This window comes from Mastacembelus armatus, chromosome 10 (genome assembly GCF_900324485.2).
Source record: "Mastacembelus armatus chromosome 10, fMasArm1.2, whole genome shotgun sequence".
NCBI classification, from domain to species: Eukaryota; Metazoa; Chordata; class Actinopteri; order Synbranchiformes; family Mastacembelidae; genus Mastacembelus; species Mastacembelus armatus.
Window position 1 is genome coordinate 9937713 of NC_046642.1, and position 19770 is coordinate 9957482.

At 41.5% G+C, this 19770-nt stretch overlaps 1 protein-coding gene across 11 annotated transcripts in view; it reads left to right on the top strand.

The window, feature by feature from the left end:
• The window catches only part of dlg3 (discs, large homolog 3 (Drosophila)), a 70602-nt gene that overhangs the window by 39156 nt on the left and 11676 nt on the right, over window positions 1–19770 (top strand). For 5 of the 11 annotated variants that reach the window (XM_026330017.1, XM_026330021.1, XM_026330020.2 and 2 more), the window contains 10 exons: window positions 1782–1835; window positions 2287–2337; window positions 3552–3676; window positions 4105–4274; window positions 4556–4692; window positions 5601–5745; window positions 7415–7577; window positions 8433–8558; window positions 13982–14138; window positions 14685–14787. In XM_026330017.1, coding sequence (XP_026185802.1) covers window positions 1782–1835; window positions 2287–2337; window positions 3552–3676; window positions 4105–4274; window positions 4556–4692; window positions 5601–5745; window positions 7415–7577; window positions 8433–8558; window positions 13982–14138; window positions 14685–14787 — 1231 coding nt within the window. The remainder of the gene's footprint in view (window positions 1–1781; window positions 1836–2286; window positions 2338–3551; window positions 3677–4104; window positions 4275–4555; window positions 4693–5600; window positions 5746–7414; window positions 7578–8432; window positions 8559–13981; window positions 14139–14684; window positions 14788–19770) is intronic. The other 6 variants (XM_026330022.1, XM_026330027.1, XM_026330023.1 and 3 more) reach the window with 3 other exon arrangements.

Genomic DNA, 19770 nt, shown 5'->3' on the forward strand with positions numbered 1-19770 from the left:
AATAATTCTCTGTTCATTTTATTAAGCAAGAAAAGCTCATATATATTTTAGGCACTGGTTTGTAAAACAGTTTTAAAGTCCTGTTGTAATATTACTATAACCAAATCCCAGATAATATTGATTCCTTTATCACAGTATTCTATTATATTGATTTACTGTTCAGCTCCATGTGAGTGCATCTAATATTGTAGCAACAGACTAGTACAGATATCACTGTAGGCAAATGCCATAGCAGCACAGTTCACATGTCTGGGTTTTGTTGAGGTTGGGTGAAACCCGGGGCAGCAAGGCTAAGATAAGCAGCTCGTGATTTTCTCTTCAGTGTTGGACCTCAGGAAATATAAGGTCCCCAAGTAGCTCTGTCAGCATCCCCTCACCCACACAGTTCAATCAAATCAATAGAAAACAGACAGCCAGTGTGTTGAACTAGAGGACAGCCGTCAAGCTGCTCCTAAGCTAACCAGTGTGTCTCCTCCTTCACACTTATGCTTCTCTGTTTGCACTCTGGCAATGGTCCACTGAGGTCTCAGCTCATATTTTCTTTGGCCTGAAATGGGGGAAGAAACACCAGGTGGCACAGTAGAGCTGAATAGGAATGTTAATTGAACTGTGAAGCTTAATGTGTAACACTTGTAGTTGGGTTCAACTGGGTTTTAAAGACTGATACTAGTGTGTATTTTACTCATTCTGTGCCCTCATAAAAAAAAACATAAACATGAAGAGTAATGACTGTCCCCACAGTAGCATTCATGTCCCAGACAGGAACAGCAAAAATAATTATTTATAACCCAGTGTAATGTCTTCAGGTATTTTGTCCAACCTACAATCCAAAATAAAAAGATACTCAAGAAAATAATTAAATACATTTTAAGAAGCTTAAACTATCAAATGTTTAGGCTTTTTCCATAATAAATGACTTTGATGATTTATTGAACTGACAATTTATTTTCTGTTGGCTGACTAAATGATTAATTGTTTTGGGCTTGTTTGTGAGAATAAAATATTAATTCCAGATATTTAACAAAGGGCTGCAACTGCTGGAACAATTATTTTTACATTTGATTTGTAATAATTGAATAACCAGTTATCCTTAAAATCAAAAAGTAGCAAAAAATGACAAAGTACCAGAGGCCAAATAGTTTTTTTCAGCCAATGGTTCAAACAGAAAAGGCATCTAGGAAAAGCTGAATATTTGAGAGACAGGATCCAGTAAATGTTTGTTATTGTTTCTTGATAAATACTTTAAATAATTAATTGTCAAAAATTCTCTGTACATTATCTATTAATCAACTAATTGTTTTAGCATTACAAATATCAAATAATATTAAAATTCCTTCGGTATAGAGTAAAATTAGACTATTATATTTAGCTTGTCATGTTTACTGAATGTTTACTGGAGAATAAAATCCTGCATTTTGTATGTGATACTACATGATGTTATTTCTGTGTGTGAAATGAAAGTGAAAAGGGGGAGGAGGGGGCTGATGTGGGATAAACGTGTTCCCGACAGCTGGAACACAAGCCGGTTTGTTTTATGAGGTGACCGCAGGACGTCTGGCTGTGGCAGTTAATAAGCAGTGGTCTCTCTGCCCCAGTCCTCATTCTCAGTCCTCACACCTTTCCAACACCCCCCCTCCCAAATCTCAGCCCCAGGGAGATTTGCCGACCGTTCCCATGGCATCCGTTCACTTTGTTCCCAAGTGATAGTGTGCGTACCGCATTACGTCTGTGTGCTGCCAGGCTCACACACTGAGATAATGTGTATCTCTTCATATTCACAGGCCAACCCTCCCCCCATCATCGTCAACGCAGACTCACTAGATGCGGGCCCTTATGTAAGTATCTGTTCTCTCTCTCTCTGTACAGTGTATATCTCTCTCATTCACCATCCCTCTGTATCTGCACATGAGCGTGCTTGGGTGTGTGTGGATGAAAATGCCTTGTCCTGGTAGCAACATACTCTTTGCCATGTGGGCTGACATCCTTTGTCCTATTGACCTCTCTGTTTGTGGGGAATGTGCGTTCTACAGTTGCACATTTAGTGTCACAGTGCACATGCAGTTTTAAGAACGCATGACACTTTTGATTGCAACAAATCAGAAAATCACTGAGGTGCAAACTGGTGAATGTATTTTCTGCATAAATTGTGAGTAATCTTATTCTCCACGGCCCTCGGGTCAACCTGCATATAGGTTTGCTGTGTAAAGGATTCAGTTGACAAGATGTGCATGCTGCACCTGTGATCTAACTAACTATTATGTTTTTTGTTTTTTTTTATTTTGACAGGTAAATGGAAGTGATGGGATGTATAAATATGAAGAGATCATTTTAGAGAGAGTGAGTTGCTTTTTACTTTTTTCCCACAATTGTCACATTCCTCTCCCCAGTAGGTGGTAGTAAGCAGCTCAGTTTTCACTCAATGAGAATCTTAATCTCTGTAAATATCCATGAGAATTGTATGAGATACTGTGCATTAGTGAAGTTATAACTGTTACATCACTGCAGTAAGAATGTCTGTTGTATGATGTCTCTTGTGTGAGTGCCGAATAACACCATTGAGGCATGGCTTTTTACATAATCCTGAAGCACATGTCATCAGCAGACGGCAGAAATGTAAAGTGCTCTCCTGTTCATTTGTTCAGCAGGCACCACTGCACTTGTCAGTCGTGGTTCAGCTTGTAGTGGCAGAGCTATATGTTTCTGCTTATTATTCCACCCACATATAGATGCGCCTCCGAACCCATGATAGATGCACAGTATTTCACTGCCCCTTCCACTCTAAATGGCAATTCTGCATCCAAAAAGCAGAAATAAAGTATGCAAAACCACACTTTAAAAGGTCTGTGGGTGTGTAACATTTGGTGGTATGGCCCAGTGTACTCTCTCAGCTTCAGAGCAGCACACTGGGAGGCCTCAGCCTCCCTCTGTCCTAATTTGTTGCGACTGTTGCTCATTAATTATAGAAAATAATAAAGTGAAGTCTTTTCTCAGCTGTCTTGTTTGCTGCCTGTCTCTGTGGCCACAGCTGTCAAATGCAGCAGTGTGCCTCGACCCAATGGATCCAAATAGGTCCTCTGTCATTTCGGGGACGTGAAGGACAGGAGGTGGTAGTGTCTGTGTCCTACAGAGAGTGAGAAGCACTGTGTCATTTGATAGGGATGATGCTTTTCACCTCATTTTTACTTTAGATCATAAATCCACTTTTCTGTGACACGAGACACTTTCTAACGCTGACGCCTATCTGTAAGTTGATGGAATAAGCGTGACATTTTGAATGAAGTGCCCTCTTCTAATGGAATACACAGGATTGTCATTTGTCACACACAAGGACACACATGCTTGTCCATGAAAACGGATATCAGAAGAGCCTGGAAAAGTCCCTGGAGCAGGCTGCATTGATTACGTGTTTCTCTGAGATACCAATTCACTTAAGAGCCATATTGCACTGACCTTGAGTCCACATTGGGTCCATCCCTCACATTTAAATGTGAGCATGTGTGTGCTGGTTCTTCTTCCATAATAAAAAAATGCCAATCGTAACCTTTGTGCAGGGAAACTCTGGCCTGGGATTTAGCATTGCTGGAGGAATAGACAATCCTCACATTCCTGATGATCCGGGGATCTTCATCACCAAGATTATCCCTGGAGGAGCAGCTGCTATGGATGGACGACTCGGGTAAGTTCCCCTCCTCACCATGTGACCCTTCTCCTCCTCCTCATCACCTTGTTCCTTCCATCTACTCTTTCCAAGCTCCTCTGCACCCTCTGTACTCGCTCCACTCTAACCTCCTTTTTTTGTTCTTCTGTAATGCTCATCACCACCATGTCCCGTCAGGCAGTGCTGTGTGGGAGGTAGAGTTTCTGCAGCCCTCTGCCCCAGGCTCTGTGTGTTTCCTCAAAGTTATGATTCACTGAAAAACCAAAGTCTGAAACATGCAAAAAATTATGATATGGAGTGTTCTTTTAAATGTGATTTGGTTTCTGATCACTCTGACCATGCTAGGGTCTCTTCCTGCCTTTGTCCAAAGAATTCATTCCACTGCTGTCATCTGTTGATTGACAGACTGGCATGTGAGAGTTACCTCAAAACATTTCCTTCCACAGGGTTAATGACTGTGTGCTGCGTGTGAATGACGTGGATGTGTCTGAAGTAGTACACAGCCGGGCAGTGGAAGCCCTGAAGGAGGCAGGGCCGGTGGTGCGGCTGCTGGTCCGACGGAGGCAGGCCCCACCCGAGACGATCCTGGAGGTGAACCTGCTGAAAGGGCCCAAAGGTCAGGGACACGTCACACACTTGAATGGAAATTTGTATGCTCGATATCACACAGATGAATGTAATAATATTTAATGATCGCTACACTGCTTTTATATTCATTAAAGACACGTTTGTAGAAATAGGTGTAGAGTTTACTTATTTTTTCAGGATAAACGAGTATAAAAATTGCTAAAACAGATAAAGACTATGGTTTTATGGCTACAATTACTAATAAGTGAATTATTTACCATAGATGAGGCAGATGTGGAATAAACCTAACTGTGTGTATTACTTAACCAGGGTTGGGATTCAGCATTGCTGGGGGTATTGGGAACCAACATATCCCAGGAGACAACAGTATCTATATTACCAAGATTATCGAAGGAGGAGCTGCGCAAAAAGATGGACGGCTGCAGACTGGAGACCGCCTGCTAGCTGTATGAGCCTCCTTCTGTCTCAGACACATACTGTTCAAATCAAATGGCATTGCTCTGTGTATTTGGCATTTAGAACTTTGTTCATGATCAATTTTACATGATCAATTTTACAAAATGTTTGTGACTTTTTATTTTATTGTAAATGACTTACATGTCATTAGTCAAACCTAATCTAGGTAACCAAAGCTATCATGTGATGTTTTTCACCTGGGCAACTGGAAAGGATTAACTTTTTCATTGCACCTGATTGTAGTAAATTACAAATAAAATATCCCATTAGATAGCTTGACACTTAAAATCTAAAATTAAAAAATGTGGTGGCACACTCGACGCTCAGCTGTCCTTATGGTAGTCAGTTCACAACAGAGAAAAGGAAAGTGGTTGCTCTTTTGAGAAATAAAAAGTTCTTTTTTAGATATTTGCCAAGAAAAAAATTAACACTCTTATTTTATTAAATGTCATATACACTTTAAAGGAATCTATTTAAGGGCAGTTCGGCAGAGCTATCATAAGCCAAAAAATGCAGATAGTTTAAAGCACAAATGCAACATACAGTGTTTTATCAACTGATGTCACTAGAATTATCAGGATCAATGCCACTTTCAGTTCAGTTCAGTACATTATTGAGAGTGAGCACATACTGTAGTTTCAACATAACCAAAACTGCTAAAATATAGGATGTTTGAAAAACATTTGGCTGAGTATATTTCCAAGGAACTATGTTTTAAAAGACAAACTGATACCTACTGCTGTTTCACTTCAATGTACTGAAATTTTATAATAGCTTTGAGTTATGATTCATTATTGTGTTGGCTACTGTGATGTGTGATGCTGTCACAGTGCAGCAAAGACACAAGGTGTTCAGGTGGTGATTTCTCCTCCTCTCTTTTCTTGACAAATACATTCAGGTGAACAACATAGTGCTGCAGGACGTGCGTCATGAGGAGGCAGTGGCTGCACTGAAGAACACCTCTGATATGGTTTACCTCAAGGTGGCCAAGCCAGGGCCCGTGCATCTCAATGACATGTACGCCCCTCCAGACTACTCCAGCAGTACGTATCTACCTCTTCTTCATATGTCCTTGCAGTGTGAATGCTGTTTATACACATGCAAATCTGGTACCGTAAGTAGCCAGCTCCAAAACTGGAACAGATTTATTCATATGAAACATTTCACATTAAGAGAAGAGTGATTTATAAATCAAGGTCCATATTAAAGCTTTTTGCACAGGGAATCAGCTTTTTATCTTTATCAGAGAGGTTTCAGTAGGCCTGCATGAATTTTTGTGTTGGATCACTGTTCTCTCCCCAAAACTGCTATGCCCAGACACCCACATAATGAATGTAGTGAATGCTTGCAAACACACACACACACACACACACACACAATCCTTCCCACAGCAACAACAAGCGCAGTTCTCTGCCTCCCACTGAGTGTGGATGGTTTCTCACATCCCACCTGCTCATGAGAGCCCATGATCTTGAGCTGCAGCATCTCAAATTTGCACAGAACAGTTATTTAGTATTAGACTGGGCAACTGAGGGTTTTTTGTATGTTCTAAATATTTGCAGTTGTCGGGGTTTAAGCGAGTCTTTAATGCAGACTTAACCCCGCTCTGCCAGTATAACCCCGGTCATATGATCTGGATTTGAAATGCTTGTTTTATCACGCTCAGCTGCCTCTATCAAGAATGTAAATTCAGGGGAAAAAGGGGTGTTTTTTATGTCTGTTATCTTTCTCTCATGTGTTTTCACAGGGGCTACATCAGCTTTTTAGTAAAATGTCCCCAGTCTTTTCTCTTAAGAAGATTGGCAGATATAACACATTGGGTGTAGATTACTGAATCATCTTACATTAGTCAGTGTTAGTTGTCTATTATGTAAAGATCAGCACCAACACAGAAGACAGGGGATGATTTTGCAGGTATAAAAGGCTAGCCAGTTTCCTTAATATCACATGATTATTTTAAGGGAAATTTTGTTTTTATACAATCTCATTTTACTAGTTCTGACCACCATTCCTATCATGACGTACGTTAGTTGCTGAGATCTGAGAGTGTAAATACATTGCTATAAAGACGTTAGGGGAAAAAAACACAAGGAGTGATCAGACAGAGACCAGACACTTTGAGAGGGAAATGATGGCATCACATAAAGCCTTAAATGTAATGAAACTTTGCAATGTAAACACTTACAGTTCACAGACTGACTTTTCAGGTTCCCTTATGGGTTGACCCCTTGAAGTGGTTTAGATGATGTCTGACTAAACTAAGCCTCATATAGTTTGTCAGTCTGCTTGTGTTTCTTTGCCTCACCTAACTTTGTTTTAGCACTGTTGCTCCTCATACACCTACTAAATCTACACCAACTACTACTAATTATGGCGAAAGCCTAGAAAATAAGACCAAAGTTGTTAGAAACTCAAAGTTATAATGCCAACATGCTGTTGCTTAGCAGGTATAATGTTTACCTTGTTCACCAGTGCTAATTAGCACTGTTTACAGTACATAAAGATATAATAGGAATGTCATCAGTTGTGGCGGAATAAAGGCATCATCGAAGTTAGTAGGATTTATCTTTTGAGGGTTGTGTTGCTACAAAATTTCATATTTCATACCTAATATTTCAGTCATATTATTTATACTAGTGTGGTGATGTTGTCAGACTTACATAGTCTTCCTCTTGCACCTGAGTTGTAATCATTCTTTCTTTCCACCTACTGGTCTGGCCCTCCCTCCAGCCTTCCCCACCATGGTGGACAACCACGTCAGCCACAACTACATGGGAGCAATGGAGCCCAAACCAGTGTACCCACCGCCCCAGGTCACCCCGTCCAGGTATTCGCCAGTTCCCCGCCACATGCTGGGGGAGGAAGACTTCACAAGGTAGGTTACAGACCGACACCTCTATAAATGATTTGCCTTCTTTGTGACACTCATACAGATGCTATGAGTGTAGGTTTAAATAATCATAGCACATGGAGTAGATTAATTATGGGTATCAGTTAAGAGCTCATTGTGTTTTACTGTTGAAGTAGTAAGGGAAGTAACATTGCTAAAGAGATGAATTGCATAAGATTAAATGAGTCAATTTTTGACTTGGTTATTTTTGGTTTTGCATGAGTTTCACTTTGTTCTTAGTAAAGTCAATTTTACTTTTGTTTTAAAGGTGTTGTCATTGCTTCTTTGAAGATACGTATATACAGTAGTTTAAGGTTCTCCAAAGAAAAGTTGGATGAACCCACAAAATTTTGGATTGTTTAGAATTTGGTGCACATGTTTTGGTGCACACTATATGATAGTTGGGCACTGTGTGGTGGCTGTATGCTGAGAGAAGCCTCTTGTCACTTCTTGTATTTGTTGTGCTGAGGTTTAACCTTTGTCCTCCCATCCAAGTACTGCATCAGAAGTAGCATTCATAGGGGCTTGATTAGAGTATCCCACAAGGCCTTGAGTCATCGTAACCCACAGCTCTGGGGAGTAGACTAAGTTCCCCCATGTGTGCGTGTGTGTGTGTGTGTGTGTGTGTGTGTGTGTTTGATTGCATGCATGCATTTATGTGTTGATGTGTTTTGTGGAGTGAATGTGTTATTAGAGGAGTGTTAGTTGTGTGGCCCTTCAATGTCCTTGTACAAGCTGTCTACATGACTTGTATGTGCATTTGTCGCATCTTTGTTTGGTATGTGTGCTTTATTTGTGTCCTACACTTGTCCCGTTCACTGTGATTCCTGTACCCCACAGCAGGGCTGAACCTATTTACAGTGTCATCCACAAACCTGGGGACAGCAAGGTGCCCCAGGCCCTCTACAGAGGCTTCTGTCCTTCCCCTGCTCCCTTGTGCCAAGGTCCTCTCCCCTTCTCTGGCAGGTACTAACCTAGTCCATCACACCTTGCTTAGCTAACCCTCCTCTCTGTAGCTCAGCATCTGGATCTGGCATCAGACAGGAGTTGGGCCATAAGGGATGGAGGCCATCTGCCTCACCAATAGTACACTGTGCCACATTTGTGTGCAAATTACGCAAGAAGTAGCAAATAGAGAGGAGCAGCGGACAGAAGAGAAAGAAGGCAAGGGAGGGGGTATCAGGTTCATATCTGTGTTGACAGAGCAGGCGTTTCTTTTATCTTGTTCGATTTACTGGTACTCTATGTATTTTTTTTTTTTTTTTGTATGACACTTAATATTTGACTTTCATGATTTAACATGAAATTTAGTGAAAAACAACAAATGACCACAGAGCAAACATGAGAAAATAACTTATTTCTTATCCTTTTTGCTTGTGCTTTGTTTTTAGCTCAACTTTTTATATTTTAAAAAAGTCTACCCCGAGGGATTATTTGTTAACTTTCTACTAATCTGCACACATCTATAAATTTCATACAATAGTGCCCTGTTTGTCGCAGTTTAAAATGGAGTCGTACCTGCTCTTCACAAACACATCTCCACAGGAGTGCAGCCAAAAGGGCTTCACGCTCCCACAAGCTGCTCAATTCCATCTGTCAGGAGGCATCGATAAAACCAAGCCTCTATCTCGGGCCAAGCTACTTTCACTGGTGGTTACTGCTGAAGACAATAATATACATGATATTTATGGCAATGCCTGTTTTTTTTTTCAATGTTTGGCATTACCAAATGTGCAAAAGGCCTCCTGTTTGTTGGTTTTGTTTTGCTGATTTCTTTCACTTATTTGTTATAGCTACAGCCTTGTCCATCGTGCATCACCTCATTGATGAATGCCTTGTTTCTGTGTGCAAAGTATTGCTATTACATTATGTGCTTGTGGTAAATGTAGCCTTTATTGTGTACCATATAAGCTATGTCATGCACCCATGCCATGCATTGATGTTTTGCTTTGTGAATGTATGTGTGTGAGAGATAAAATGACAGCTTCTGGTCTTGCTGTTCAGCTGTAACTAAAGGCAGGTTGCGGAGCTTAAAAGAAAGGACAGTAAAGAAGGATGAGAAGGCTTATGGGAGCCACCCAATACAAATATTTTGCTTTGCAGCGCTGGAATGTTTGCCTGCTGCTCTATGTATGTAAATATAAACACCAAGCTTTGCTGTTACCATAAATGTAAAGGGGAGTAAGAGCGTTATCTGACCAACAGACCAGTAGCAGTAGACAGTCCTGCAGCTGTCATGATTCATCTGCACGCTGGGAAAACCAGGCCAAGCACTAAGGTCTAACCCTGTCATCACCCATGCTGCCAGCACCAATTACACACACATATTCTATACTGAGACTTTCTATCATAAAGTGCTGACAAATACAAGCACACATGCAGATACACACACTTTAAGTACCATGCACAATTATGACATGTAACTGTGGGGACACATTCTGCATTCCAGACTAGACTTGTAACTTGTAAATCAGCAGCGCAAATGAAAATGACCTACATTCTGTAATCACACATGCACCTGTTTGCCCCTAGTTGGCTTGTGTGCCGTGTCTGCTGTATAATCAGAATCAGAGTGGCATTGTCTCCGAGGACATCATGGTGGACAATCGACTTGATCCCAGTCACACCAAATGAGCATCCGGCTCCATCAGACTGACAGGCGGATAGCAGACATGTCCCTCCAGCCCAAGAACCTGCCCCATCGGGTCTGACCAGGGTGGGATTTTTTAAATATATGCAAGCATAGTCTTCCACATAAGTGGAGCAGCCTGTTGTGAGGAGTGACTCAGAGCTTTTATTGGCCCTTTACCCATCTGCACATCCCCCACAGTGCTCTCAGCAAAGGCACATGCCCCAACATACCACACCCCACCCCTCAATATTACTACATTCTATATATGTTAGTGCTGTACCTAGCTCCCTGGCATCGTTGTTTTGTCCACATTGAACTTAGATGAAAATCAAACCCTCTGTGTTTAATACGAGTGTATGCTTGTTTGGTATACACATACATCTCTGTGCAGTGGTGACAATGAGCACAATCACAATTCACAGGCTGCAGTCATTAGATATACACAACAGTGCATCTAGTTTTGCTCATTTGTTCAGGCACATTTTATGTAAATACTGAAGCCTGTTGACTGCAGCAGCAGGTGAGCTAATCAGTAACTATGTATCTCACAAGCACAAACCCTTTGACTTTGCTCAGCACAAGAATTCAGTCGTCAGTAATGAGGAAAGTTTTGACCTTTGTTAGCAATTTTAAAAGCTGCAAAATCAGAGGCAAGTTAAATATAAAAGTAGTCACAGTAGATTCAGCTGAGTACTCCTTTTAGGTGCTAATCATTCATCACTCCAATTTTATTCTTAGTCACATGGAGAGGTATGAAATATCTGAAACTATCTGTCACTTTAGCAGCAAATACGTTTCCCCTGTCAAATTAGAAGAAAATAGCAGGCCATGAAGAAGAGGCAGCCACAGAAAATCTATGGCATGACTTGTAGCAGTAAAAAGGCAGAGAGAGATAAAGCAGCATTTTGAATTCATCTGTATATGCCTCTATACATAAGCTGATGTGGATCCATTCAGGGAAAGGGAGCGATAAAGTGCTAGATGAGGTAGTGTCTGTCTTTGGAAAATGGCGTCCATCTGCAATGTCCACCATTAATCAGCCAAGCACAGCCAATTACTGGGCAGAATCCACAGCAACACGACCTGCTGAACCCCACAGCCCAGATATCCATTCACAGCTTAGGCCGCCTCAGCCGAAATACTGAAGCAGACAGGGAAAATATAGTGATGGTGGGGGGGGGCTCAGTTCTGAATCAGAGAAGAGACTCTAGAGAAATGGCTGGGCAGACAGAGAGGGTTTTTACCGCTCTATAACTGTTTACATTCCTGGCATCGGAGAAAAAGGCAAGGGAGGGGAGGGAGTGGAGGCAGGTCTTGTGATAGGGAGGGAGGACTTGATCCCTGTGTATAAAACTATAAGAATTCACTCCCATTTTCCTTGTAAATGGCTTGTCGATTCACATCTTATGGAGAAATGGTGCATGCAGAAATACACGTGCATAGCCCTCCGTTGGAAAGCAGTGTCAGCTGTAAGATTACAAAAAAAATAAATAAATAATGCAGGCCGTAAGTGTTTAAATATTCCACAGTAGTCTCTGTGTTATTTTCCTGTATCTTGCTGTCCAGCGTGCAGCTAGGTCACAGCCTATTGGGGGCATCAAATCAAAGGCCTTTAAGTCATAAAAGTCAGTTCTTGTGCGCCTCAGTTTGTTTACACTGACAAATTAGCGAGGAGCTTCTGGGAATCTGTCTGCCTAGTCTCTAGAGGGCCAGGCTGACAGACAGGAATGCTGGTGTGTTGTATATGAGGTGGGGCTGGACCTAAAGCAGCATCAGAGGAGAGATGAGGGAACACACAGTGTGAAAGGGGATCAAATTTGGATAACCTTTAGTCTGACACTTCCAGATCCTGATGCTTTTATGTAATGCAGTCCTGGTTATTACAGATGTGAGTGAGGGCTGATTTTGGCCTCTGCCTTTGGAATGGAACAAAGATGATTCATGCAGGAGTGTTAGGGTTAAGTGTTAAGTCTTGCCTTGCTGGTGATGACTGGGGAGAGCACGTTTGTGACAGCCCAAAGAGGAGCTGTTTCCCATCACAGCACACAAGGATCAAATAGGGAACATCAGGCCCTGAACACAGGACCTTCTAAAATTGTAGCCCAGTGGTATGCCAGATAGGAAGAGAAGCTGAGGAATAACTCTGAGATGAATGTTACATGTGCCATAGGCAGCATGTTCACGGTCAACATCTCATCTTCCATGTCGCTGACGAAGAGGCGACCTGAGCACCCAGTTGGCAAATGCTCTTTCAGAAGCAAGCACCAGATCCGGATACTAAGGTAACCATGGAAATCTGTGTGCTTCATCAAGCTGAGGTGAAAAGCTCAAGATAGTAAGGGAGGTTATTTTAGGCTTGACTGAAACCAAGCCAGTTGGTTTAGCTTATTTAAAGTAAATTGACACTTGCCTTTTTTAATTCAGTTCTTTCCGGTACTAAAAAATCTACAAGACTGTGGGGAAAAAGCAAGAATATAATGTTGCCTTGTCAATACAGCTGTAACGAATCTGTCCCTTATTCAAACTTGTACATATACCACTTGTAAGGAATCCTGCAGATCCAGACTTACTATGTTGCTGTTGTTGATCTTGTTTGTTTTGTGGTTTTACAAAAGATCTGTGTCTAGGTTTAGTTAATTCAACTGACAAAACAGTTTAATAATCTGGTTAAAGTTTCTGAAGTCCTTCAGAAGGCAACATTTTACAATGTCAGACTTTTTGCTACTCTTACTCTCTTTTAGTGGCATAATCAGCACTTTTTCCAGACAGTAATGTGTATGATTCTGAAAGTCTGGAATGCTGCAATAGTTGCCATCTATGGGAAAATGGTCTTAACAGCAAGTTAGAGTGTAGCCATTAGGGACTGAGTAGGAATTGTTCCTGTAGACCGCAGGGTGAGTACTGCAAGAGACAACCACTAATGGGAACCATGCAGTGTTTTCTGCTAAGAAAGGAAACTGTGTATTTGTGCGTGTGTATTCATGTATGGCTCTCTGTGCATTTGCATAAGAAATATATGCATGTGTGCATGTGTGTATGTGCGTGCTGGAGAGAGTCCAATGTAGGGCTTCCCATGTGTGTTTGCACTCGTGTAAAGTGTGTTCTCAGAGGGTTTCTGCTGGACCAGAACAGCGGTTTGGCTTCTCTAGCATCTTAAAACTGAGGCAATCTCAATAGCCTGCTGTAAGGATGAGTCATAGTGGCTAAAGCTAAAGCAGAGCTTCAGTGGATCTGTCAAAAAGGAGGAGGAGGCTCATTGTGTCTGTGTACATTGAGGTGAGTGGGTGTGGATGTGTTTGTGCATTTCCATGAGATTGCCATGCATAAACAGAAAGCGCTACAGCCAACAGGCAGTTGTGTTACTGCTTGCACTACTGCTCACATATTAATGAGTGAGCGGTGTTATCCAAGTGTTTTCAATGTCTCCCAAAAGATCTTTATTAGCCATTATGTGCCTTATGTGGTTAAACATAGTTTGTATTTAAAGTGCTCAGATTCAGAGCGGATCTTCAAAAAAAAAAAAAAAAAAAAAATCTGGGGTCCCATTGTTTGTATTTGCCTGAACTGAATGCACTCCACACTTTGTAATCATACACAGTGTGAACTAATGTAAGATGGCTGTTGTGTGAAACAGCTTCTTTCTACACAAGTGTTTGTGCTCTCTCGATTTCAGTTTTGTTTATATATCTCTCTCTACCCATCTCTTTCATGATCTCTGTCTTACCCTTCACCCTGAAACTGTGACTCTGTTTGGCAGGGAGCCAAGGAAGGTGTTGCTGCACAAGGGCTCCACAGGCCTGGGCTTCAACATAGTCGGTGGGGAAGATGGAGAAGGGATCTTTGTCTCTTTCATCCTGGCAGGAGGGCCAGCTGACTTGAGCGGCGAGCTGAGGAGGGGCGACCGGATTCTCTCGGTCAGTATCTCAACCTCAGGCTTTCTGTTTATCCAAATCAACAGCTGTAACAAATTTTAGACACTGCTAGAAGATTTTCAGGCAACTCCTGCTGTCAGAATAATGATGATGGAATTAAGGTGGCCTGGTGTTTAGAAAGCCAGCAAACATCTGCCATGCTGAAATGTCCTTGAGCAAGACATTAAATCCATAACAACTCAGAGGGAGCTTAGCTGTGCTCTGCCAAACAAGATAATTTTGTGAATCAATAAAGTATATAATAAATGACATATTTAAATCCCTTGACTTGGGTTTTATAACTATTTAATGATTTCAGAACCCAGTGTTGCTCTTTATTTAGCATTTTCATGCAAACTTGTAATTTAATCAAACTTAATGTTAAGTCTTTGCATAATGAAAGCAGATCTTATCTGCACAGGCTACAAGTGAAGCTAGGCTTTGCCCCATTCAGCTAGACTTGTTACCTCTACAGATCTCAAAAATTTGACAACCAGTGGACCTTTGGGATCTAATCTGTGCTGTTTCTGTCTGTCTGGTTTTTTGCAGGTGAATGGAGTGAACCTAAGGAATGCCACACATGAGCAGGCAGCTGCAGCACTGAAGAGGGCTGGACAAACCGTCACTATTATCGCTCAGTACAGACCTGAAGGTATGGAAAATCACATTTGGTTGCTGACCCGGTCTGGTTCTTTAGGAATTTAAAGGCACACGATTCTGTTTCACAGCATAGTTCTGGGTGTAACTTCCAAAGGCTGAGAAAACCACCCTGACGTATTATCTGTGTTATCAGTGCGGGTGTGGAGACTTCATACTAGTTTATAGGAGTAGATTGACACTTTGGGAAATGCCCCTATTTGCTTCTCACCAAAAGTTAGCTAAGGAGCTATTGGCTAAGCACAAAAACCTGAAAGACAGGGAAGCAGGTAACCTGGCCTTGACTCACAAAATCTCACCTACCACCACCTCCATAGCTACAACTCCATACACCAACTTATTAATATGTAATAGTAGTTTGTTTATTCCATGAAAAAATAAAGTGTAAAAATTACACCTCATAAAAAATATGTTGCATTATAGGAAATGTAGTGTTTGTAGAGCTCATTCTTGGCATTAAAAGTGATGGTAGAATCCCATATACGTAATGTTTTAATCTGAAACAGCATTTTACATTATAATGTTATTAGAAAGTACTGTACATGCCATGAGCTCTAGGTTTATGTTCCATTGTGGAATTTTGAATTTTGTTTGGCAGAATATAGTGGATAACTTCACACACTCATTTGCATGCTCATATAAAATCGTGGTATAGTGCATAGTGTGTAATCACCAAATAACCAGCAAAACAGAAGACAGTACTTAAACCTGACTTAAGTAATGAGAAGGTATTTCATCCTCAACGTAACTCCCAGTAAATACTAAGTGATTTTTGGACACAACCATAGGGTACATCTCAATTCCCTAATTTTGTCACTTCTCGGTTGACACAGAAACCTTCCTGGTCTGCCAGGATCAAGGATGCTCTAAAGCTCTAATTTCTTCCCTGAGCACCCAGTAGCAAGGAGGCTGCCTGGAGGAACTATACCCATGGATACACAAATGCACACTCTGAAGTTTATTACAGATTGACACTCCCCTTTTATCAGAAATCAGTTTGTAATTCAGCGTTTCACATTAAGGATCAGAACAAACGAAAACATGTTTCCCAGCTCCTCTGCCCTCGTGTCCTTTCCTTCCATCTTACACGAGCAGGACTAAGACCCAACAATCAAACTCGATGAATTAGTGGAATTGGGATTCATCAACAGTTTCATCATCAAACAGTAGAGAAGACTGGGTAATTTTATTGTAAGGTTGGGGTCAGATTCAGCATCATCAGACTGGTTAAAGTTTAGTAAAGTAAAGGTTATGTTAAAGAAAACATCTCCCACAATCTTCTCCTGGGTCTTGCAATGTAACAGCAAACCCAATAAAGAATACATTTGTTTTGGACTATTTTAAGTGGCGGATTTATACACATTTTGGAGCTCTAGTGATCACCACTCACCTGATTGTTGGTTTGGTCATGTGATTTTGAAGACAGTGAGAGAAATAATCCATATCAATAGACTTTCACCTTGATTTCCTGTCATTGGGTGTTGCAACGAAACATTAAATGCACCAGGTGTGTGGGTGGAATGAGGGCTGATAGGCCCGACTTAGGAAGAGGTATTCAGGTTCAGGGGCGGCTCTTGTGTCGGCAGGACGGGGCGTTGAGCTGAGTCGAGGCGGGCAAACGAACCGCTGTCGTCCCTCCCTGTTCAAACACTGAGCCCCTGTGAGCAGCCGCGGTTCGTGGAAACATACCCGGGCAGCGATGGAAAGAGGACACTAAGCTGACCATACGAGCTCCACGTCTCTATTACGGCACCGAAAGAAAGTACAAAAACGAAGAAAGTGAAGGTGGAAAACGATAAAAAAGGACTTGAAACTTATATCTGCCTGCCGGGCTGCGTGGATGGGGGATGGGCTCAAACACGGCGGCAGCAGCCGAGCAGAAGCCGCATGAACTCCCTAATGGCTGGATGAAGAAACTACCGGCTGCGACAGCGAAATAAAAGCCCAAGTTTTGTCTATTTGAGGTGAGACGAGGAGGGGAGATCTCAGAAAATACTGGCAAGTTGAAACAGGAACGAACTGTGTGAGTTACACTGTCGACCTGGTTTATTTTGGAGGCTTTTGTGCTGAGGTAGTTCTTTGCTCTTCCTAGTATAACGTGTAGTTTGACTAAAGTAGTGCAGTGTGTAGAAATAAATGTACCACCCTTTATGTCTGAGCCGGTAAAAATGCGCCTGTAAGTGGAAGCACAAGTTCAAAATGTTTTTTTTAATTTATTTATTTATTTATTTTTTATTTGTAACCAGCCATAACCACATTGATGATTAACCCTGGCAGACATCACTACTAAGCAGCTCCTGCCATTCATTTACCTGGGGTCCACATTTGTTTGGAATCAGCTTTGTTTTTCCTCTGGATCTTCAGTTTAATACTGGTTTTGGCCTTGTGTTGTGTTCTACATGGAGCAGCGTTCAGGCTCTTTGAGATTTATGTAACCTAAATCTTTAGGTGGGGACACAGAGGTGTGGTTAAACAGGTGTGTGTTACCTGCTGGTTTGAACTGTGATCTCACTAGTGAACGCACCTCTTTGTGTTTACATTACATTTGTATGTCACTGCCAAACCAGACTTTGAACATACAACTCACTGACCGCAAGTCCACTGTCCTGCTGACTGAAGCAGAATTTCTGTATTGCCTAGCCCGTAAGTTGCTTTCTCTTTTGAAATGGTACATTTCACAAATCCTCACCATTTTCTTATGATAATAACACATTTGAGCTTAGCTCTACATCACAGCACCTTTTGGGAGTTGCATACTTCCTTAGCATAGTTGTAAATCTTTGCATGTGCTTTTGAGCATGCTGCAGCAAGGCTCCAACAGCAATGGGACGGATATTGTAAGATTTAGACCGAGGTTGAGTTCTTAGGTTGGACTATGACAGGAATGTGAAGTGGTATAAGTTGTAGCATGCTCTTACTCGATGTTCTCTTTCAATAAAACACAATCCTTAAGAAAGCCGATGCCGAATAACTCACCAAGGTCACTGAAACTGATGTGGAACAGGATCGGCATGGAGCTAAGTGAAAGAAAGACAGGCTGAGATCAGAGCTGACAATATTGTGATATTGGTTTTCCTTCTGCTGCAACATGCTTATTATAATGCTTCATTCTTGTCCATGTGAGGTCATGTTGTTTCATATTGCGGACCATTCGGGCAGCATCTTGAATAATGATGTGGTTTGTTGAAGAGAGCTTTTGTTTTCCATACGAAATCATGCTTTCAGCTCTGCGCCCCCTTTGTAACCCAGTGAAGGACACTTATCTGTTTGTGTACAATGCTTAACTTCTCTAAACACACGAGTTGAGTGCTTGCAAATGATTGACTTCCTGGATCCCCACTAGTGACCTGAAATCTGTTGCCAGTAATTCTGCTGGCATCCTAAAGCAGTGTGTGACATGTTCTTCAGAGTTTGGAGCAGGAGGGACCCCCAGTGAGCTGCAGGAGGACAGTCAATCATGGGGAGGAAGTGGAGGGTGAATGGTGGTTTATTCTGGGCAAACTGCCTGGAGAGAAATCTCAGGCTGGGGCTCAGGGCGGCCACAGACCTCTGATAGAAGGCCAGCACTGAGGACTACAAGAAGCCACAGCAGAGCACACAGGCTTCAGCAGGAGCCCTTCCTGACTCTCTGGCTTACTACAGCATCACCTCCTCTGAAACTTACATGCACCTTTAAGTAATGAAAGTGAGGGGTGTGTAGCAGTGGGCTCCCCTGCTCCACTATCAAGGAGTGTAATTAGAATAACATCTTGCATGTAGGAAGAGGAAGGAGGGATGTGGAGGGAATGCTAAAAACCATGTGCTTTCATCAAGCTCTCACCAGTGTACATCACAATAGTTTGTATAAATAGTATTGTGAGGGGTCTGCATTTTTTTTCCTGGAGTATATTAATTGGGAGGTGGTCTTTGTGTTCACTGGCTTGACCATCCCTGAGAACATTACACACTCTCACATTACAAGCACATGCCTGCTGTGTTGCATAACTGGATCAAAAGAGAAGCGACCGTCCCCCAAAATAAAAAAGCTGTACAACTAATGAGGACACGCGGTGGGAGTGAGAGAGCCAGAATAGTCCCAGTTTCTGTCTATTCTTCCTGTGGGTCACTCCTAAAATATATTAGGCTAGATCTTGTGTAATGAGTGCTTTAAGGGACAGAGTTGTAATTTTAGTAATTGTGGTCTTCCTTTTGCCAGCATTTTCAATGGTGTGTCTGTGAATAGTAGTGTTAATGAAGCACTGATGTCCCATTGATCACTGTAAAGAGGTGAACATGTCAGTGTATTTATTGACCCTGCACATGACTCATTCTTAACCAGGTAGATATGGTTATGTTCTTAACTGAAGTCAGTACCACTTCGTCAGATAATAGGGGCAGACTTGGGAGCTTCAACTTTATATAAGCATTTGCTATTTTAGGCCACAGACTTTTCATTGATTATGAAAATGGGATTCAATTGCCCTCCATCCCACACTTACCTTTATTTAGTCCAAGTGGCAAGTTGTGCAAATTGTGTTGTACCTTTTCAGTTTTAGTTGGCCATTTGTTAATGAATATCATACAGATTGAGCAGGAGCAGCAATTTGAATGATTATTTGGGCTATTTTTTTATGACTCATAATTTTCTAGTGCGCTTTTTAAAATTTCAGCCTTAAATATATAATTTATTTGGGTTTTACTGTAAAAACAGATCTGGTCAACTTTAACTTTCCCCATTTGTGAAAGAAAACCATGGATTTGTATTTCAGAAGCTTTTTATATATCTTATATATAAATAGAATTATTTATCTTTATTGTCTAATAAAGATATATAAGGAAAATGAAGGGACTAAGAGATGGGTATTGACATGCAACACAGGGCCCTGGGATGTTGGGATTCACACAATCCCAGCCTCTAGGCCACAGAGGAGACCTGGTTTTAGAGGCTGTTAATCATTAACTTGCTCATCATTAACATTGATATCAATCAGTTACATTT